Source organism: Tachyglossus aculeatus, chromosome 11, assembly GCF_015852505.1.
Source record: "Tachyglossus aculeatus isolate mTacAcu1 chromosome 11, mTacAcu1.pri, whole genome shotgun sequence".
Taxonomy (NCBI): Eukaryota; Metazoa; Chordata; class Mammalia; order Monotremata; family Tachyglossidae; genus Tachyglossus; species Tachyglossus aculeatus.
In genome coordinates this window covers 26,340,307-26,363,036 of record NC_052076.1, presented here as the reverse complement: position 1 = coordinate 26,363,036, position 22,730 = coordinate 26,340,307, and the positions used below count along the sequence as shown (strand labels likewise).

At 50.2% G+C, this 22,730-nt stretch overlaps 1 protein-coding gene across 2 annotated transcripts; it reads right to left on the bottom strand.

Annotated features, from left to right (window-relative positions):
• Positions 1-13,174: 13,174 nt before the first annotated feature.
• Positions 13,175-21,868, bottom strand: PPY (pancreatic polypeptide). 2 transcript variants are annotated; one of them, XM_038754808.1, is made up of 4 exons: positions 21,818-21,868; positions 21,363-21,547; positions 14,919-15,009; positions 13,175-13,259 (listed from the first exon to the last, which is right to left on the bottom strand). In XM_038754808.1, exons 2-3 carry the CDS (start codon positions 21,545-21,547, stop codon positions 14,949-14,951), a joined length of 246 nt encoding a protein of 81 aa, XP_038610736.1. In that variant the 5' UTR covers positions 21,818-21,868; the 3' UTR covers positions 13,175-13,259; positions 14,919-14,948. The 2 variants fall into 2 exon arrangements, with proteins under 2 accessions (XP_038610736.1, XP_038610737.1); XM_038754809.1 differs by having other exon boundaries at positions 21,785-21,860.
• Between the last annotated feature and the right edge of the window lie 862 nt (positions 21,869-22,730).

Below are 22,730 nucleotides of genomic sequence, written 5' to 3'. Positions count from 1 at the left end.
AGCGCTTATTATGTGCAGAGCACTGTACTAAGCGCTTGGGAAGTACAAATTGACCGAGTCCCCTCCCAAACCCCGGGTCACCTGGTCACCAGGCACTAGCCCAGCCTGGGGTCAGCAAAGGGGAGCCTCTACAAATGCTCTGAAAGCTTTACTGAAGGCCCATCTCCTCCAAGAGGCCTTCCCATACTAAGCCCAACCTTTCCTCATCTCCCACTCCCTTCGGCATCACCCTGACTTGCTCACTTTGCTCTTCTCTCTCCCAGCCCCACAGCACTTATGTCCATATCTGCTATTTCATTTATCTGTATTGATGTCTGTCTCCCCTTCTCCAGACTGAAGCTCTTCATGAGCAGGGAATGTGTCTGTTTATTGTCATGCTGTACTCTCCCAAGCGCTTCGTACAGTGCTCTGCAAACGGTAAGCGTTCAGTTAATACAACTGAGTGAATGAAAGGCCTTCTCTCCCGTTGCCTGCTCATGTTTCTCCACTTCCTGGGTTTCCAGGCTAGACAAGTCCTCTCCCACTTCTAAGTTAGTACAGTGCTCTACAGCGTGGCTCAACGGAAAGAGCCCGGGCTTTGAAGTCAGAGGTCATTGGTTCAAATTCCGGCTCTGCCACTTGTCAGCTGTGTGACTGTGGGCAAGTCACTTCACTTCTCTGGGCCTCAGTTACCTCCTCTGTAAAATGGGGATTAAGACTGTGAGCCCCACGTGGGACAACCTGGTCACCTTGTAAATTCCCCAGCGCTTAGAACAATGCTTTGCACATAGTAAGCGCTTAATAAATGCCATCACTATTATTATATGTGCTGTAGGATAGGGGGTGGGGCTAATATCAAATATCTAAAGGTCACAGATAATAATAATAATAATGATGATGGTGTTTGTTAAGCGTTTAACTATGTGCCAGGCACTGCACTAAGCGCAGGGGTGGATACAAGCAAATCGGGTTGGACACAGTCCCTGTCCCACCTGGAGCCCACAGCCTCAATCCCCGTTTTACAGATGAAGTAACTGAGGCCCAGAGAAGTGAAGTGACTTGCCCAAGGTCACCCAGCAGACAAGTGGCTAAACCAGGATTAGAACCCATGACCTTATAACTCCCAGGCCCATGCTCTATCCACCACACCATGCTGCTTCTCCAAGATCCAAGTGCAAGAGCAGTGTTGCCTAGCGGATAGAGCACTGGCCAGGGAGTTAGAAGGACCTGAGTTCTAATCCCAGCTCTGCCAATTGATCTGCTATGTGAACTTGGGCAAGTCGCTTCATTCATTCATTTATTCATTCAATCGTACTTCACTTCTCTGGGCCTCAGTGACCTCATCTGGAAAATGGGGATTAAGGTTATGAGTCCTATGTGGGACAGGGACTGTTTCCCACCTGATTATCTTGTATCTACCCCAGAGCTTAGAACAGTGCCTAGCACATAGAAAGCGCTTAAGTGCTCAATGGTTAGAATAGTCCTCAGCACATAGCGCTTAACAAGTACCATCATTATTATTTTTAACAATAAACACCATTTTTAAAAAGTGCATAGATGACACAGAAGGGAGAGCGAGCTGGGAGAAAGAGGGCTCAATAACGGAAGGCCTCTTAGAGGAGATGTGAACAGCTGAACTCTCTGCCAGGGCAGGGCAGGGAAGAGCATGTCGTCTGCAAAAACCACCTTGAGATTTTTGAGTCGGGGGAGGAGAGTATGGGCTGGTGGGACCAGCCCACAGAACAGCTAGCAGCAGCTTGGCATAATAATAATAATAATAATAATAATAATAATAATAATAATAATAATAATAATAATAATAATAACTGTGCTATTTGTAAAGTGCTTTCTATGTGCCAGGCATTGTACTAAGCACAGGGTAAGTTAACTGGGTTGAGCACAGACCCTGTCCCACATATGGCTCATAGTCTTAATCCCCATTTTACAAGGTGAGGTAACTGAGGCCCAAAGAAGTTAAGTGTCTTGCCCAAGATCACACAGCAGACAAGTGGTGGAGCTGGATTAGAATCCAGGTCCTTCTGACCCCAAGACCCATGCTCTATCCATTATGCCATACTGCTTCCCTAGTGGGAAGATCCCAGACCTGGGAGTAAAAAGACCCGGCTTCTCACCCTAGGTCTGCCACTTCAGTCAGTCATTCATATTTACTGAGCTTGTACTATGGGCAGAGCATTGTACTAAGTGCCTGGGAGAGCACAATGTAACAATATAACAGACACATTCCCTGCCCACATCAAGCTTACAGTCTAGAGGGGAGACATAGACATTAATGTAAATAAATAAATTATCAATATGCCCGCTGAGTGACCTTGAGGAAGTCACTTTACTTCTCTGGACCTCAGCTTCCTCAACCAGTAAGCGATTAACAAATACCAACATTATTATTATTATTATTATTATTATTATCATTATCTGTAAAAATGGGGATTCTGTACATGCTCTCCCACTTAGACTATGAGTCTGATGAGGGACAGTGACTGTGTGTGACCTGATTGTCTTTTATAACCTATACTTCCAACTCTAATGTTAGCTCTCCATCACCTTTCTCTTTAGCCCAGGAGCATGTCTACCTGTGTTGAGACAGTGATTTCCTTCCACGTGAAGTAAATATTTTTATGTCTCTCTTCTCTCACCAGAGAGTAAGCTCTTTGTGAATAGGGATTGTGTTTTATATAGCCTTTTCTTTTTTGTACTGCCTAAGGGCTTAGTATAGTGCAGTCCACCGAAGGGGCACTCAATAAATACTTTAGTACTAGGCACTTCATAAGTATTGCTACCAATGATTGATTATGCTTCCAAAGTCTCATTTTCTTCAGAGCCTGTAGAGAAGCAGCATGGCTCAGTGGAAAGAGCACGGGCTTTGGAGTCAGAGGTCATGGGTTCAAATCCTGGCTCCGCCAATTGTCAGCTGTGTGACTTTGGGCAAGTCACTTAACTTTTCTGTGCCTCAGTTACCTCATCTGTAAAATGGGATTAAGACTGTGAGCTCCCTGGGGGACTACCTGATCACCTTGTAACCTCCCCAGTGCTAAGAACAGTGCTTTGCACATAGTAAGTGCTTAATAAATGCCATTATTATTATCTACCCCAGCACTCAGTGCCATGCTTGACATGCAGTAAGCACTTAACAAATCACAATTATCATTATTAGAGCCAGAAAGTAAGTTGCTTAAACTGGAAGCTGGAGCCAGAGGAAATAAAAGGAACCAAACAGGATGAGGCCCTTTCTCTTCCCCTAGACTGAAAGCTTGTTGTGCGTGGGGAATGTGTATTTTTATTGTTGTATTGTATTTTCCTGAGTGTTTAGTACAGTGCTCTGTGCACAGTAAGTGCTCAATAAATACAATTGACTGACTCTATTACCTGCTCACTTTGCTTCACTGTCTGGATTTCCAGTCAAGCCAAGTCACCTTCCCACTTCCTTCCCCACTTCCAAGCCATTCCTCCTGCCCAGAATGCCTTCCCCAATCCCCTTAATCAAACCACTAAATTTTCTGCCACCGCCAGGATGCCTTCCCTGATTGGCCACACCCAGGTCCAGGCCCTGAAAAATCTCTCAACTCTTTCCCCCATTAGACTGGCAACCCTCCCAAGGGCAGGGACTGTGATTACTCCTCCTTATGACCCTCCCCCAGCACCCAGCACTGTGTGTGTGTGTGTGTGTGTGTGTGTGTGTGTGTGTGTGTGTGTCAGTGTGTGTGTGTGTGTCCAGTTTCCTGCCCATTCACTGGATGGACAAGGCCAAAAAATGGCTCTCTCTCAAATGGTAGCTTGGAAGTTGATCTACCCTGTCTACCCGCCGCTCGCTGGTCCTCATCCAGAGCTGGTCAGTGAGGAGGGGCAGAAACTGATGAGAAGACTCAGGATGGGATATACAGGATGCAAAGGGGACAGGAATGGGGTTGGGGGGGTGGTAAAGCCTTGGCCAGAGGGGCAGGAATGTTGGGGAGAAGCCATGGTCAAAGACATGCGAAAATAGGACAGAGAGGCAGGAAATGGTGGGGAGAAGCCACAGTGAGAGATGCAGTGAGAACAAGCCAGAGGGGATAGGAATGGGATCGTGGTCAAAGGTGCGGAGAGAACAGGACAGAGGGGACAGGACAGGGGCCAAGGTCAGAGAAGCGAAAAGAACAGGACAGAAGGGACAGGAATGGGCAAAGTGTACAAAGCTGTGATCAGAGGCACAGGGAAGGCAGGACAGAGGGAGCAGGAGTGGGGCCATGGTCAGAGATGTGGGGAGAACAGTGTGGCCTAGAAAGAGCGTGGGCCTGAGAGTCGAGACGACATGGTTTCTAATTCCGGCTCTGCCATGTCTGCTGTGTGACCATGGGCAAATCAACTTCGCTTCTCCGAGCCTCATTCACCTCATCTGTAAAATGGGGATCAAGACTATGAGTCCCATGTGGGACAGGGACTGTGTCCAACCTGATTACTTTGTATCCACCCTAGTACTTAGTACAGTGCCTGGCAAATAACAAGCGTTAAACAAATACCACCATTTTCCTCTGGACTGTAAACTCACTATGGACAGGGAATGTGACTGCTTATTGTTATATTGTACTCTCCCAAGTGCTTAGTACAGTGCTCTGCACACAGTAAGTGCTCAAGAAATATGATTGAATGACTTGAATGAATGGGGACGAGAGCCCATCTGAAATTCTATTTTAGAAAGAGAGCCCATCTGAAATTCTGAAACAGATGGTGGGGGGGTGGTCACAGTGATGTAGGGGGCAGGGTGAAAGGGTGCAGATTCAGATAACCATACACACCCTAACAAAGAAATAAAGAATTCATGATTTCCCCCCATGTTCCTCCAGGGGCTCCCCACACGTCAATAAACGTTCTCCCTTTAAGCCATCGAAACGGCGTGGTTAAAAGCTGTTTGAGGCTCCACCCTCATCACTTAGACTTAATTATTTAGGGGTGCACTTCACCCCTACCCCAAACCCCACCATCCATCCAGGCCGGGATTCTGCTCCTGAACCTCCATCCTGTCTATCTCACTGCCGACTCCTTGCCTATGTCCTGCCTCTGGCCTAGAATGCCCTCCCTCCTCATAGCCAAAAGACAATTTTTCTCACCCACTTCAAAGCCTTATTGAAGGCACATCTCCTCCAAGAGGCCTTCCCTGATTAAGCCCCCCTTTCCACTTCTCCCACTTCCTCCTGAGTCACCCTGACTTGCTCCCTTTATTCATCCTCCATCCCAGCCCTACAGCGCTTATGTCCACATGTGTAATTTAATTAATTCATTCATTCAATCGTATTTATTGAGCATCTATTGTGTGCAGAGCACTATACTAAGCACTTGGGTGAGTACAAAACAACAATAAACAGACATGTTCCCTGCCCACAACTATTCTTGTTTGCCTGCCCCTCTAGGCTGTAAACTCATTGTGGGCAGAGAATGTGTCTGTTTATGGTTATAGTGTACTCTCCCAAGAGCTTAGTACAGTGCTCTGCACACAGTAAGTACTTAATAAATATGCCTGAATGAATGGGTGAATGGATGAATAGAGAAACAGCGTTGCTCAGTGCCTCATCTGTAAAGAGAAGCAGCGTGGCTTAGTGGAAAGAACACGGGTTTGGGAGTCAGAGGTCATGGGTCATGGGTTCTAATCCTGACTCCGTCACTTGACAGCTGTGTGACTTTGGGCAAGTCACTTAGCTTCTCTGTGCCTCAGTTACCTCATCTGTAAAATGGGGATTAATACTGTGAGCCCCACGTGGGACAACCTGATCACCTTGTATCCTCCCCAGTGCTTAGAACAGTGCTTTGCACATAGTAAGCACTTAACAAATGCCATCATTATTATTATTACTCTTCCAAGCACTTATTCCAGTACTCCACACACATTAAGCACTCAATCAATACCATCGATTGATGGATTGTGACTGTTCCACAATACATCAGAGGAGATTTTGCTTCCACAGGTGACAATGTTGCCCTTCCAGGGGGGAGAGCAGGACACAGCTTGGGGCAGGGGAGAGGTTCATTCATTCATTCATTCAATCACATTTATTGAGCGCTTACTGTGTGCGGAGCACTATACTAAGCACTTGGGAAGTATAAATCGGCAACTTATAGAGATGGTCCCTACCCAACAGTGGGCTCACAGTCTAGAAGGTTCATCCATGGGGAGCTCCGTATGGGATGGGATTCTGTCTGATCTGCTTATAGTGGAAATTCTCCACCGCTTATCACAGTGCTTAGCCCACAATAAACATTAGAGAAGCAGCTTAGCCTGGTGAATAAAGCACATGCCTGGGAGTCAAGAGGACCTAGGTTCTAATCCCAACTCTGCCACTTGGCTGCTATGTGACCTTGGGCAAGTCACTTCACTTCTCTGGGCCTCAGTGATCTCATTTGGAAAATGATATTTAAAAATGTGAGCCCCATGTGGGACACGGACTGTGTCCAACCTGTTTAACTTGTATCTACCCCAGCGCTTAGAACAGTGCCTGGCACATAGTTAGCACTTAACCAATACCCTAAAAAAACTTAACAAATACCACCATTATTATCGTTCACCTTAAGTGTCACAGGGCTGCATTCTCTGCTATTATTCCAATCAAACAAATCCACTCTTCCAGAGAATAGTAATGATAATAATAATAATAATTATGAGGGATGAGATGTTGGAAGCCTGCTGTTCCTGAGAACTCCATTCTTCGTGGTACCCTCCTTCCCAAATCGCCCCTCCAGCCCGACAAGAAAGAACGAAGCTGATGCATTTCCATCCCCATTTTATTCTTGAGTTATTTGGCAACTTTCGGTGCTGCTCCAGGGGGAAGAATGTGGGGAAGATTTGAGGGCCATCACGGTATGCCACGGTCTATGGGACCCCGGCGGGCTGCCGGCTCCCTGAGGAAAGCAGAAAGAAGATTCAGAGAGGCAGTCAATCCATCAGTCAGTCAGTCCTATTTATTGAGCGTGTAGTGTGTGCACAGCACCACACTAAGCGCTTGGGAGAGTACACTAGAACAATGTAACAGACACATTCCCTGACCACAGTGAGCTTACAATCTAGAGAGGGAGACAGACATTAATAGAAATGAAAAACTGATAGATAACGGACATAAGTGCTGTGGGGCTGGGAGGGGGGATGAAGAAAGGGAGCAGGTCAGGGCGACGTGGAAGGGAGAGGGAGAAAAGGAATAGAGGGCTCAGGAAACCTGGAGTCCAGATGGCCTTTCCCTTCTGCCCCTCCTTCCCTCCCGAGGACCCCCAGTGTCTGCACCCTCAGGACTCTGCTGCCCCTCTAGCCTGGGAGGAAGACCCCAACTGTGAAGCGGGGGAGATCGTTCCCCTACCTGAACAAGGGCATGGGCCTCTAGTTCACCAGAAATCCCTAGGCGGGGTGCCCGCTTTCAGGAGGGGCGCTGGGAGAAGAAAGACCAAGTCTGATCCTTCCCCGCCTCCCTCCCTGTGCCCCCATCAAACCTGTGGGCCACCATCGGCCCTGGCCCCCCTGAACTGCCCCCCTCCCCTCCCCTCAGCACCATCCCCCTCATACAAAGCTTTGTCCATGAGCTTGAGGAAATATTTCAGTTCAGCGAGGTAGGTGGCAATCTCGGGCAGCGACGCTGTGTCTCCAGGGTACGTGGGTGCCAGGATGGTGGTACTGCCCACGGGATCCTCCAGCCCCAGGAGCAGCCAGGCCTGGAAGACCAGCAGCATCCAGCGAAGGGCAGCCATCTGGAGGGAGATCCAGCTGGATGGGGGACACCTGACCGGACACCAGGGACCGCATCTCTCCTCCAGCCCTGCCTGGCCATGCCCGCATTTGCCAGGACATGCCTGGACACACCTGGATTTTTCATTCAATTCAATTTTATTTACTGAGCATAGGGATAGTCACTCTTCACTGTTGTGTTGTACTCTTCCAAGCTCTTAGTACAGTGCTTTGTACAAAGTAAGCACTTAATAAATATGATTGAATGAACGAATACTAAGCACTTGGAAGTGTACAATACAACAATAAACAGACACATTCCCTGCCCACAATGAACTTACAATCTAGAGGGACTTATATATAATTATATCTGGCATTATCTATTTTATATATATAGTGGGGGAGGCAGATATATATATATATATATATATATATATATATATATATATATATATATATATCTGCCTCCCCCACTATATTGTAAGCTCATTGCGGGCAGGGAATGTGTCTGTTTATTCTTGTATTGTACTCTCCCAAGCACTTAGTACAGTGCTCTGCACACAGTAGGAGTAGGGGCTTAATAAATACTACTGAATGAATTGAATTACCGGTGGCGGGGGGGCAGGGAAGGTGGACCCCAGGGGCTCACCATCAGCAGACGTTCTGCAGGGTGGGCTCACACATGCTTGCACACATGCAATCAGTCAGTCAGTCGAATTTATTGAGCACCTGCTGTGTGCAGAGCACTGTACTAAGCACTTGGGAGAGTACGTTTGAACAACATACCAAACACATTCCCTACCTACAATGAGTTCACAATCTTGAGGGGAGCTCACAGTCTAGGCCTGCTTACACAAAGCCCTCATCATTCTCCTTATTACCTACCTGTTACACTTACCTAGAATTCTCCACTCATTCACAATCATGTCACACATGTTAACACACACACACAGCCTCCTGACCCCCTTCCCTGGTCGGGGGTGGGGTGGGGGAGTTCCCCACTTACTGGGGGTTCTGGGAAGCTGGAGGGTTGGGGTGGAGTCTTTTAGGGAAGCAGCATGGCTCAGTGGAAAGAGCACAGGCTTGGGAGCCAGAGGTCATGAGTTCTAATCCTTACTCCGCCACTTGTCAGCTGTGTGACATTGGGCAAGTCACTTAACTTCTCTGGGCCTCAGTTACCTCATCTGTAAAATGGGGATTAAAGCTGTGAGCCCTACATGGGACAACCTGATCACCTTGTATCCCCCCAACCAGCGCTTAGAACAGTGCTTCACACATAGCGCTTAACAAATGCCATCATTATTTAATGTCTCTCCTGACTTCCTCAGCTTCAACCCCACCTTCCCAGCCCACATTCCTACTGGTCCTCCCACCCCCCACCTACCAGGTCTCCCCCAACTCCGGCCATGTCCTTTGCCAAAGCACTTGGGGAAGTGGGAGTGGCCCCCACCTCAATTCTTTCCCCTGCACCCTCCCCTTCCCTTACTCAAACTGCTGGGTAGGAGACAGCAGGACAGCAATCAAGGGAAGCTGCAGCCAGCCAGGTAGATTCTCCTCATCTGCCTGCCAAGATGGGCCCCAATATATCCCCTGCTCCACCCCCCTCCCCTGGGCCCACCCTCTGCCCCCCTAGTCTGCCCAGGCCAAACTGTGGAGGCCAGTCATCTCTGGGGATGAACTGCCAGCAGGGAGGGGCCCAGGGAGGCCACCCAATGGGGAAAGGACTTAGTCTACCTCTCCCTCAGAGGGGGGCAATGAAGATCTTGCTGGGAGACAGGAAGGGAGTGGTCTCCTCACAGGTGGGGTACTGAGGCCTGGGCATTTCTCAGTCAGATCCTCGGTCTTGAACTCAGAACCACTTGCCCCCCACTCCACCCCCCATCACGCAAGTGCAGCAGGACAGCCGGTCCTGCTAGAGCCCAGGGCAATAGTGACTTGGACAGGACAAGCCCTGAGCTTGTCCTCAGGTTCAGAACGTCCTGAGAGACCCATCCCCCCTTGTCCCGCTTGAGAGGACAGAGATCAGCCTCGGAGATTAAGGGGACCCAGCGCTGCTCAACCCAGAACCAGGGAACAAAACTAAATCGGGCCGCTCAGCTTGCTTGGGTGAACCTGGACATTGCCACCCTGCTCCATGGCTGGCTAACTCAGTAACCAAAGGCCTCTCCTGATTGTCCACGCCTCCTCTCTTGGTCCCTATGGCCCCTCAGTGCTTGCTTACCACTCCACAGGGAGCCCATAGGGTCCTCCAGAGGTCATCTAGTCCAGCCCCCGGCCTCCAGGCACTATCTGAAACCCTAGCAAGTTTTGCCTTTCCAATTCTGAGGTTTCACAGCCACCCTCAGGTTCTAGGTTTAACACTCCATGCTACTGGGAAGTCCTTTCTGGTATCTAAACAACTTGAGCATACTATAATCAACTAATCAATGGTATCTGTTGAGGGCTTAACTATGTGCAGAGCACTGTGCTAAACGCTTAGTACAATGCTCCACACACAGCAGCCTGTAAGCTCCTTGAGGGCAGTGATTGTGTCTACTAACTCACAAAGTTATAATAATAATAATAATAATAATAATAATAATGGCATTTGTTAAGCACTTACTATGTGCCAAACACTGTTTTAAGTGCTGAGGAAGATACAAGGTAATCAGGTTGTCCCACGTGGGGCTCACAGACTTCATCTCCATTTTACAAATGAGGGAACTGAGGCACAGAGAAGTGAAGTGACTTGTTCAACCTCACACAGTTGATTAGTGGCAGAACTGGGATTAGAACCCATGACCTCTGACTCCCAAGCCCAGCCTCTTTCCCCTAAGCCACGCTGCTTCTCTATACAGGGAAGCAGCACGGAGTAGTGGATAGAGTATGAGCTAGGGAGTTAGAAGGTCATAGGTTCCCTAGCCATCTCCAGTGGCTACCAATCAATCTGCGCATCAGGCAGAAACTCCTCACCCTCGGCTCCAAGGCTGTCCATCACCTCGCCCCCTCCTACCTCACCTCCCTTCTCTCCTTCTCCAGCCCAGCCCGCACTCTCCGCTCCTCCGCCGCTAATCTCCTCGCCGTACCTCGTTCTCGCCTGTCCCGCCATCGACCCCCGGCTCACGTCATCCCCCGGGCCTGGAATGCCCTCTCTCTGCCCATCCACCAAGCTAGCTCTCTTCCTCCCTTCAAGGCCCTACTGAAAGCTCACCTCCTCCAGGAGGCCTTCCCAGACTGAGCCCCTTCCTTCCTCTCCCCCTCGTCCCCCTCTCCATCCCCCATCTTACCTCCTTCCCTTTCCCACAGCACCTGTATATATGTATATATGTCTGTACATATTTATTACTCTATTTATTTATTTATTCTACTTGTACATATCTATTCTATTTATTTTATTTTGTTAGTATGTTTGGTTTTGTTTTCTGTCTCCCCCTTTTAGACTGTGAGCCCACTGTTGGGTAGGGACTGTCTCTATATGTTGTCAATTTGTACTTCCCAAGCGCTTAGTACAGTGCTCTGCACATAGTAAGCGCTCAATAAATACGATTGATGATGATGATGATGATAGGTTCTAATCCCAGCTCTTCCACTTGGCTGTGTGACCTTGGGCAAGTCTCTTCACTTCTCTGTGCCTAAATTATTTCATCCGTAAAATGAGGATTGAGACTGTGAACCCCCTATGGGACACGGACTATGTTCAACCCAATATGCTTGGAACCACCCCAGCACTTTGTACGGTGCCTAGCAAATAGTAAGCACTTAACAAATACCATAATTATTATTATTACAGTGAATTGCTTGTCCAGAGTAGGCACTGAATCAGTGCCATTTTTATGGTATTTATTAAGCACATTATATGTGCCAGGCATTGTACTAAGCACTAGGGTAGATACAAGTTAATCAGGTTGGACACAGCCCCTGTCCCACATAGGGCTCATAATCTTAGTTCCCATTTTACAGATGAGGGAACTGAGGCATAGAGAAGTTGAGTGACTAGGTCATACTGCAGATAAGTGGGGGAACTGGGATTAGAACCCAGGTCCTTCTGACTTCTGGGCTCATGCTCTAATCACTGAGCTATGCTTCTACTGATTGATTGGCTATTGATCTAGCCTGGGCTGTTTGCTGACACTGGAGTTCGATGGCCCTCTAGACTGTAAGGTCAATGATGTGGGCAGGGAATGTGTCTGTTTAATGTTGCATTTTATTCTCCCAAGTGCTTAGTACAGTGCTCTGCACACAGTAAGCATTGAATAAATACAACTGAATGAATGAATGATCTTGACTCTATCCCAGTGCTCAGCCCATAATAACCATTTAATAGATCCCACAGTTGATATTATTACTTCTGGTTTTGCTCCTTAAGGCTCCTCCCTCTAGACAGCCACCTGCCCCTTGTCTGCTGCTTGACCTCCGGCAAGTCATTTAACTTCTCTGTGCCTCAGTTCCCTCAGCTACAAAAAAATGACAATATCTGGTGTCCCTCCTTCTTACACTGTGATCCTAATGTGGGACCTGATCATCTTGTAGCTACCCCAGAGCTCAGTAAAACGCTTGATGCATAGTAAATGCTTAACAAATACCACAGTTATTATTGTTAGGGTGGGCTGGGGGAGAGTCAATTGGTGGAGACTGGGGAGGAGAGAGGGGAAGGGGTATTTCTGCTAGTCAGTCAATCAATCATATTTACTGAGCACTTACGGTGTGCAGAGCACTGTACTAAGTGCATGGGAGAGGACATGCACATTAATAATAATAATAATAGTGGCATTTGTTAAGTGCTTACTACGTGCAAAGCACTGTTCTAAGCACTGGGGGGGATACAAGGTAATTAAGTTGTCCCACATGGGGCTCACAGTCTTAATCATTTTACAGATGAGGTAACTGAGATACAGAGAATAAATAATAATAATGATGGCATTTATTAAGTACTTACTACGTGCAAAGAACTGTTCTAAATGCTGGGGAGGTTACAAGTGATCAGGTTGTCCCACATGGGGCTCACAGTCTTAATCCCCATTTTACAGATGAGGTAACTGAGGCACAGAGAACTGAAGTGACTTGCCCAAAGTCATACAGTTGACAAATGGTGGAGCCAGAATTAGAACCCATGACCTCTGACTCCCAAACCCGGGCTCTTTCCACTGAGCCACGCTGCTTCTCTGCTATATATAATAATATAACAGACACATTCCCTGGTCTCAACAAGTTTACATTCTAGAGCTGGAAGTCTGGGACATGGACAAGGCGTAGGGAATTGTGATGACCCAGATTGGGGCAGCTGCCCCAGCAGAGATGGTCGGGAAGATAAGGACTCTGGGAAAAAGGGTAAGGACCTTTCTCTAGTCTGATAAGGCTTTCCCTGCCCTTGATTGATCGATTGATTGATTGTCTTTGACCAGGTTTGTGTCCATATGCTCCCTGGGCTCCCAAGCTCACACCCACCTCCCCCAACCCATTCTCCACAAAAAGCTAGACCCTTATGACTTTGATTCCACTTTATTATCTTGGGGGTGGAGGGGTGGGGGGAGGACGGGGGTCAGCTCTGCTTGGAGTCATCCAAGAAGCGGTGGTGAAGGGGGGTTCTGCCGCGGCCCACGGGACCCTCAGGAGGCAGGACGAGGAAGCAGAGAGGAGAAGTCAGTCAGGAGCCCAGAGGGCCAGGAGACCTGCATGTCCGACCTTCCCTCACCCCACACCCTGGGATCTGGGTCCCCCAGCGCCCTCTGACCCCCGAAAACCACCCATCACATCTTGATTCCACCCTCCCAACCCAGCCTGTCCCCTCCCACTCATCCCCCCTCTCAGTTCTGGAGCCCCTCATCCCTCCCTCAGAATTCACCAACTTCCACAAAACTCAGGCCCTCCCCCTCCAGTTGGGACCCCCAAGGCTCAGCCCCTCCTCCTCCAGCTGGGACCCCCAAGGCTCAGCCCCTCCTCCTCCAGCTGGGACCCCCAAGGCTCAGGTCCTCCCCCTCCAGCTGGGACCCCCAAGGATCAGTCCCTCCTCCTCCAGCTGGGACCCCCAAGGCTCAGGCCCTCCCCCTCCAGCTGGGACCCCCAAGGATCAGCCCCTCCTCCTCCAGCTGGGACCCCCAAGGCTCAGGCCCTCCCCCTCCAGCTGGGACCCCCAAGGCTCAGGCCTTCCTCCTCCAGCTGGGACCCCCCCCCCTCCAGCTGGGACCCCCAAGGCTCAGGCCTTCCTCCTCCATCTGGGACCCCCAAGACTCAGGCCCTCCCCCTCCAGCTGGGACCCCAAAGGTGGAGTGTATGGGTGGGAGGGACGGACAGACCCCTCCTCACTAAGGGATTCATATCCCCCCGGCCCCCAGCTGCAGCCTGAACCCCTCTCCCATCCCCACCCCCGGGGTCAGGGGCCTGGGTCCCTCGGAGCCGCTGGAATTCTTTCTGCGACCCTCCGTTTGGCGCGGCGGGGACGGGAAGGGTCGAGGGATGAGGGGTGAGGGATGAAGGGCGAGAGGGAGGGCCGAGGGTCGGTGGGCGCTGGTGAAGGACAAGGGCCGGGGGCTGGGGGTCATTCATTCAGTCCTATTTATCGAGCGCTTACTGTGTTCAGAGCACGGTACTAAGCGCTTGGAAAGTACAATTCAGCAACAAAAAGAGACAATCGTGGCTTAGTGGAAAGAACCCGGGCTTAGGAGTCAGAGGACGTGGGTTCTAATCCCGACTCCGCCACTTGTCAACTGTGTGACCTTGGGCAAGACACTTTGCTTCTCTGTGCCTCAGTGACCTCATTTGGAAAATGGGGATTAAAAGTGTGAGCCCCATGTGGGACAACCTGATTACGCTGTATCTACCCCAGCGCTTAGAACAGTGCTTGGCACATAGCAAGCCCTTAATAATGATAGTAATGGTATTTGTTAAGTGCTTACTATGTGCCAAGCACTGTCCTAAGCGCTGGGGTAGATAGAAGGTAATCAGGTTGTCCCACGTGGGGCTCACATTCTCAATCCCCATTTTACAGATAACTGAGGCACAGAGAAGTGAAGTGACTTGCCCAAGGTCACACAGCAGACAAGTGGGGGAGCTGGGATTAGAATCCATGACTACTGACGCCCAAGCCCGTGCTCTTTCCACTAAGCCATGCTGCTTAACAAATATTATTATTATTATTATTATTATTATTCCCTGCCCAACAATGGGCTAACAGTCTAGAAGTGGGGAGACAGGAGGGGGGAGGGTCGGGAGGGTGCCAGGGCTGGGGGCTGGGGGCCGGGGGCCAGGGGCTGGGGTCAGCATTTACCTGTCCAGGTGAACTCAGCGGGCCCGGCCACTACTGGTCGAAGTCCTCCATGGCCTCATAGAGGTTCCGGCCCGGGGAGCGTTTTCCATACCTGCGGTGGGGGGAGAGGGTGTGATGGGGGGCCGGCCCAGGGGGCTCAGGGCCACAGCCGGGACCCCTGACCCACCGACCCGCCCCGACACACTCCCATGGTGAGCTCTCACTCACAGACATACAAATACGCGAGCACATATCCAGATATTTGCACAGAGATGCACACTGCCATTTATTATCAAAATGCCATCCAGTCGTTTCCGATTCATAGCGACTCTATGGATGTATTTTCTCCAGAACGTCCTGTGTTCTGCCATAATCCGTAACCTTTCTAACTGTTCTTCACCTGCACATGCATGGATGCCCATATAGACACACAAATACACAACCAGACAGTCAAATGTACATAGAGATGCAAGCACCCGACCCGACTTACACCTAGTTGCAGAGACAAACACAATACACAGACACACATTCAACACATACAGACAAAGATACTCAGGCACTCAAGTACACAGGCACCCAAAAAACAGATACACAAGTGCACAGACATAGGCACACAAATACACACTGCATCCCCATAAACAGACACACTCTAGGTCTAAAGCCAAACTCTTCACCTTACTTCTTGAATTTAATCCTCCTCTTGACTTTTCTATCTCAGTCAATACCATTGCCATTCTCCCTGTCCTAGGAGCTGGTGACCTCAATGAGCCTTAACTCCACACTCCCGTTCAACTCTCACGTTCAAACTACTGCCAAATCCTGCCCATCCTTTCTTTAAAACATCTACCACAGTGACCACCCAGGCACGTCTCCTCTGAGAGTCCTTCCCTGCCTAAGCCCTCCTTTCTTCTTCTCCCACTCCCTTCTGCATCACCCTGACTTGCTCCCTTTGTTAATTCAATCACATTTATTGAGCGATTACTGTGGACTAAGTGTTTGGACAGTACAATTCGGCAATAGAGATACAACCACGCATGTACCTATGTTTATTTCATAGTCCCTGCCATTATTTATTATTACTCTACTTGAAAATACTTTTGTGTGTCTTCCCCATTAGAATGGAAGCTCCTCATGGGCACCAAATGGATCACTTACTTGTTCGCCATCCTCCCTGACTCGCAAGCTACTGGATGACCTTGGGCAAGTTGCTTAACTTTTCCGTGCCTCAGTTACCTCATCTGTAAAATGGGGATCGAGACTGAGAGCCCCACGTGGGACAGGGAGTGTGTCCAACCCGATTTGCTTGTATCCACCCCAGCGCTTAGTACAGTGCCTGATTCATAGTAAGCACTTAAATACCACAATTATTATCATTATGAATAACTTTGGCATTAACCTTAACTCCCTGATGAGAGAAATCATTCAATCCACATATTCAGTCACCAAGTTCTGACGGTTCAACCTTCACAACATCACTAAAATCTACCTTTTCCCCTCCATCCAAACTGCTACCAGGTTAATCCAAGCACTATCCTGCCTTGATTATTGCATCAGCCTCTTTGCTGACCTCCCAGCCTCCTGTCTCTCCCCACTTCAGCCCACACTTGGCTTTGCTGCCCAGATCGTTTCTCTACAAAACCTTTCAGTCCACGTTTCCCCACTCCTCAAAACCTCCAGTGGTAGCCCATCCACCTCCGTATCAAACAGAAACTCCCTACATCGGCTTTAAAGCAGAGAAGCAGCATGGCTCAGTGGAAAGAACACGGGCTTTGGAGTCAGAGGTCATGTGTTCAAATCCTGGCTCCAGCAACTGTCGGCTGGGTGACTTTGGACAAGCCACTTAACTTCTCTGGGCCTCAGTTACCTCATTTGTAAAATGGGGATTAAGACTGTGAGCCCCCCGTGGGACTACCTGATCACCTTGTAACTTTCCCAGCATTTAGAACAGTGTTTTGCACGTAGTAAGTGCTTAATAAATGCCATTATTATTATTATTATTATTATTTCAAGTGCTCAATAACCTTGCCCCAGCCCCGCACCTTACCTCCCTGATTTTCTACCTCAACCCGGCCCACACACTTTGCCAACCTTCTCACCGTACCTCCACCTCATCTATCTCGCCGCTGACGACTCATCCACAATCTGTCTCCCCACCTTCAAAGCCTAATTGAAAATACACCTCCAACAGGCCTTCCCCAACTAAACCCTCATTTCTGTTCTTCCCATTCTCTAGGGTGCAGCCCTTGAATTTAGATTATTCTTGCACTCTTGGCACTCCCTCAGCCCCACTGCAGTTATGTTCAGAACCATGAAGTTATTTATTTATATTAATGTCTGTCTCCCCCTCTAGACGGCATGGAAGGGGACTCAGAACTGAACTCTGAGGGACTCGCACATTTAGCGGGTGGGACGCAGAGGAGGAGCCCTTGAAAGAGACTGAGAAGAACCTGTAAAAGAGACTGAGAAAGAGATCATTTGCGACCTTTGAGAGGGCGGTGTCTGTGGAGCGAAGGGGACGGAAGCCAGGTTGGAGGAGGTCAAGGAGAGAATTGGAAGAGAGGAACTTGAGGCAGTGGGGGTAGACAACTTGCTTAAGAAGTTTGGAGAGAAATGGGAGGAGGGAGATGGGGTGATAACTGGAGGGAGCTATGGGGAAAAGGGAGTGGATTTTTTAGGATAAGGGAAACATGGACATGTTAGAAAGCAGTGGGGAAGAAGCCACTGGAGAGCAAACAATTGAAGATGGTGGTTAGGGAGGGGAAAAAGGAACGGACAAGTGTTTTCATAATAATAATAATACTGATGATGACATTTATAAAGCGCTTACTATGTGCAAAGGACTGTTCTAAGCGCCGGGGAGGTTACAAGGTGATCAGGTTGTCCCACAGGGGGCTCATGGTCTTAATCCCCATTTGACAGATGAGGTAACTGAGGCACAGAGAAGTTAAGTGACTTGCCCAAAGTCACACAGCTGACAATTGGCAAAACCGGGATTTGAACCCATGACCTCTGACTCCACAGCCCGTGCTCTTCCCACTGAGCCACACTGCTTCACTTGTCTGCTGTGGGACCTTGGGCAAATCCCTTCACTTCTCCGTGCCTCAGTTCCCTCATCTGTCAAATGGGGATTGAGACTGTGAGCCTCACGTGGGACAGGGCCCATGTCCAACTCGATTTGCTGGTATCCACCCCAGTGCTTAGTACAGTGCCTGGAACACAGTAAGTGCTTTACAAATAATAATAATTAAGGTATTTGTTAAGCGTTTACTATGTGCCAGGTAATACCACTAATTATTATTATTATTATTCCTCTCTCCCAATCAATCAATCAATCATATTTATTGAGTGCTTGCTGTATGCAGAGCACTGGACTAAGCGCTTGGGAAGTACAAGTTGGCAACATATAGAGACGGTCCCTATCCAGCAGTGGGCTCACAGTCTAGAGGGGGGAGACAGAGAACAAAACCAAACATACTAACAAAGTAAAATAAATAGAATAGATATGTACAAGTTAAATAAATAAATAGAGTAATAAATATGTACAAACACATATACATATATACAGGTGCTGTGGGGAAGGGAAGGAGGTAAGATGTGGGGGATGGAGAGGGGGACGAGAGGGAGAGGAAGGAAGGGGCTCAGTCTGGGAAGGCCTCCTGGAGGAGGTGAGCTCTCAGTAGGGCCTTGAAGGGAGGAAGAGAGCTAGCTTGGCGGATGGGCAGAGGGAAGGCATTCCAGGCCCGGGGGATGACGTGGGCCGGGGGTCGATGGCAGGACAGGTGAGAACGAGGCACGGTGAGGAGATTAGCGGCAGAGGAGCGGAGGGTGCGGGGTGGGCTGTAGAAGGAGAGAAGGGAGGTGAGGTAGGAGGGGGCGAGGGGATGGACAGCCTTGAAGCCGAGGGTGAGGAGTTTCTGCCTGATGCGCAGATTGATTGGGAGCCACTGGAGATTTTTGAGGAGGGGAGTAACATGCCCAGAGCGTTTCTGCACAAAGACAATCCGGGCAGCAGCATGAAGTATGGATTGAAGTGGGGAGAGACACGAGGATGGGAGATCAGAGAGAAGGCTGATGCAGTAGTCCAGACGGGATAGGATGAGCGCTTGAACGAGCAGGGTAGCGGTATGGATGGAGAGGAAAGGGCGGATCTTGGCAATGTTGCGGAGCTGAGACTGGCAGGTTTTGGTGACGGCTTGGATGTGAAGGGTGAATGAGAGAGCGGAGTCGAGGATGACACCAAGGTTGCGGGCTTGTGAGACGGGAAGGATGGTAGTGCCGTCAACAGAGGTGGGAAAGTCAGGGAGAGGACAGGGTTTGGGAGGGAAGACAAGGAGTTCAGTCTTGGACATGTTGAGTTTTAGGTGGCAGGCAGACATCCAGGTGGAGATGTCCTGAAGGCAGGAGGAGATGCGAGCCTGGAGAGAGGGGGAGAGAGCAGGGGCAGAGATGTAGATCTGGGTGTTATCAGCGTAGAGATGATAGTTGAAGCTGTGGGAGCGAATGAGGTCACCAAGGGAGTGAGTGTAGATCGAGAACAGAAGGGGACCAAGCACTGAACCTTGGGGAACCCCCACAGTAAGGGGATGGGAGGGGGAGGAGGAGCCTGCAAAAGAGACTGAGAATGAACTACCAGAGAGATAAGAGGAGAACCAGGAGAGGACGGAGTCTGTGAAGCCAAGATCGGATAGCATGTTGAGGAGAAGGGGGTGGGCCACAGTGTCGAAGACAGCTGAGAGGTCGAGGAGGATTAGGATAGAGTATGAGCCGTTGGATTTGGCAAGCAGGAGGTCATTGGTGACCTTTGAGAGGGCAGTTTCTGTGGAATGTTGGGGACGGAAGCCAGACTGGAGGGGGTCGAGGAGAGAGTAGGTGTTGAGGAATTCGAGGCAGCGCCTGTAGACAACTCGTTCAAGGTGTTTGGAAAGGAATGGTAGGAGGAATATGGGGCGATAACTAGAAGGTGAGGTGGGGTCAAGAGAGGGTTTTTTTAGGATGGGAGAGACATGGGCATGTTTGAAGGCAGAGGGGAAGGAACTAGTGGAGAGTGAGCAGTTGAAGATGGAAGTTAAGGAGGGGAGAAGGGATGGAGCGAGAGATTTCATGAGATGAGAGGGAATGGGGTCAGAAGCACAGGTGGCCAGAGTAGCACTTGAGAGCAGGGAGGAGAGCTCCTCTGAGGATACTGCTGGGAAGGATGGGGGAGTAGCAGAGAGTGTTGAGAGCGGGGGGGTTGGAGAAGTGGGGGCAGTGACTTTGGGGAGGTCGGACCTGATGGATTTAATTTTGTTAATGAAGTAGGAGGCCAGATCGTTGGGGGTGAGGGAAGGAGGAGGGGGAGGAACCGGGGGCCTGAGAAGGGAGTTGAATGTACGGAAGAGCTGGAGGGGGTGATGGGCATGGGCGTCAATAAGGGAGGAGAAATAGTTTTGTCTGGCGGAGGAGAGGGCTGAGTTAAGGCAGGAAAGGATAAACTTGAAGTGAACGAGGTTGGCATGGTGTTTAGACTTTCGCCAGCAGCGTTCGGCAGCTCGAGCATAAGAGTGAAGAAGGTGGACAGTGGCAGTGATCCAGGGCTGTGGGTTAGTGGTACGAGAGCGGTGAAGGGAAAGGGCAGCAAGTGAGTCTGGCTGAGCAGAAAAGGTAGAGTTGAGAGCAGTAATCTGATCATCAAGACTGGGTAGAGAGGAGAGGGAGGCGAGGTGGTGTGTGAGGCGCTCCGAAAGATGGGTGGGGTCAAGACAGCGGAGATCTCTGTGAGGGAGTAATATGGATTTACAGGGGAAAGGAGTGTGAGTGAGGAGGCAGGTGAGAAGATTATGATCAGAGAGAGGGATTTCAGAGTTGGTGAGGGTGGACACGGTGCAGCGATAGGAGATGATGAGGTCGAGAGTATGACCTAGTTGGTGAGTGGGTGAGGTGGGGTGGAGCAAGAGGTTGGCAGCGTAGAGGAGAGATAGAAGGCGGGCGGCAGATGAGTCATCAGGGATATCCATGTGGATGTTGAAGTCTCCGAGGATCAGAGTGGGCATGAAAAATGAGAGAAGGAAGGTGAGGAAGGGGTCAAAATCGTTAAAGAAGTTGGAGGTGGGGCCGGGGGGGTGGGGGGGCGGTAGATGATGGCTACAAGAATCTGGAGGGGGTGGTAGAGGCGAATAATGTGGGCTTCAAAGGAAGGGAAGGAAAGGGAAGGGGGAGGAGGGATAGTGCGAAAGCAAAATTGAGGGGCAAGAAGGAAACCGACACCTCCTCCTTTTTCGGTGAGTCTGGGGGAGTGGGAGAAGAAGAGGCTTCCACTGGAGAGAGCAGCAGAAGAGACCGTGTCGTCCGGAGACAACCATGTTTCAGTCCTACCTGTCCCGGCTTTGCCCCTTTCATTCATTCCATCAAATTTATTGAGCACTTACTATGTGCAGAGCACTGCACTAAGCTCTTGGAAGAGGACAATACAGCGATAGAGCTCCTCACCTGGGGCGGGTGACGACGTTGATGTACCGGCGCAGGGCTGCCACGTATTGGGCCAGCTGTTCTGGGGAGGCATCGTCCCCGGGATAGACGGGCTCCGGAGAGGCCGTGTGGACGCGGACCTGCAAGAGCAAGGCCACGCAGCAGCCCAGGACCAGGAGCGAAGTCCAGCGACGAGGGGCAGCCATCTGGGGGGGGAGGGAGAAAGGGGATGACACAGCCTCGCCCCCAGCCCACCGGGCTGCCCTGTCCACCTGGCTCCCTAGGCCCGCTGAGGGCCCTGACCGTCTGTGCGGGAGCCTCCAGGTGCGAGGATTCCCCCAGATGGATGGGGACTGAGGCCTTTCGGAGCGGAAACCCTCCCCCAGTCTCACCCCTCTGAGGACCACCGTCCCCCACCCAGGAGCCCATCCCCTGACCCTCACCCTGAAGCTGCTGCCCCCCACCCAGGCCCGAACCCTGAACGGTTGCAGTGGGTCCCTCGGAGTCCGGCTTCGTCCAGACGCGATCTCCCTGGCGCTTTCCATCCCGGGGTCCTTTATAATCCTTCCCCCTCCCCTCAGGTCCTCCCCTGCTCCCCCACCCCTGAGCCCAGGGCCCCCACTCCTTCACCTCCGGCCCATCCCTCCGGCCCATCTCTCCAGGCCCCATCCGGGCCCCCCCTCCCCCTCGCCCCTCTGTTCCCGGTCCCAACCCCTCCCCACCCTCCCGTCCCTCCACTTCCCCAGCTGGACACTCCCGGCCCTGTGCCAAATATTATTATTATTAATTAGCTTCTGGTCAACCTGGGAATTCCACAGTTGGCTCCTGCAGTACCGCTTGGCGCCACCAGGTGGCAACAGTCGTAATGCTAAATAATAATGATGAAGGCGTTTGTTAAGCGCTTACTATGCGCGAAGCACTGTTCTGAGCGCTGGGAAGGATAATAATAATAATAATAATAATAATGGTATTTATTAAGCGCTTACTATGTGCAAAGCACTGTTCTAAGCGCTGGGGGACACAAGGTAATCAGGTTGTCCCACAGGGGGCTCACAGTCTTAATCCCCATTTTACAGATGAGGTAACTGAGGCACAGAGAAGTTAAGTGACTTGCCCAAAATCACACAGCTGACAATTGGCCGAGCCGGGATTTGAACCCCTGACCTCTGATTCCAAAGCCCGTGCTCTTTCCACTGAGCCACGCTGCTTCCCAGGTCGTCCTATGTGGGGTTTACAGTCTTAATCCCCATTTTACAGATGAGGTCACTGAGGCTCAGAGAAGTGAAGTGACTTGCCCAAAGTCACACAGCAGACAAGTGGTGGAGCAGAGAAGCAGCGTGGCTCAGTGGAAAGAGCACAGGCTTTGCAGTCTGAGGTCATGGGTTCAAA

Coding starts and splice junctions, on each gene's coding strand:
- PPY (XM_038754808.1), bottom strand. CDS start 21,547: ATGGCTGCCCCTCGTCGCTGGACTTCGCTCCTGGTCCTGGGCTGCTGC. Junction 15,010..21,362: donor AACGTCGTCACCCGCCCCAG/GTGAGGAGCTCT, acceptor CCCCCACCGCAG/GTATGGAAAACGCTCCCCGG.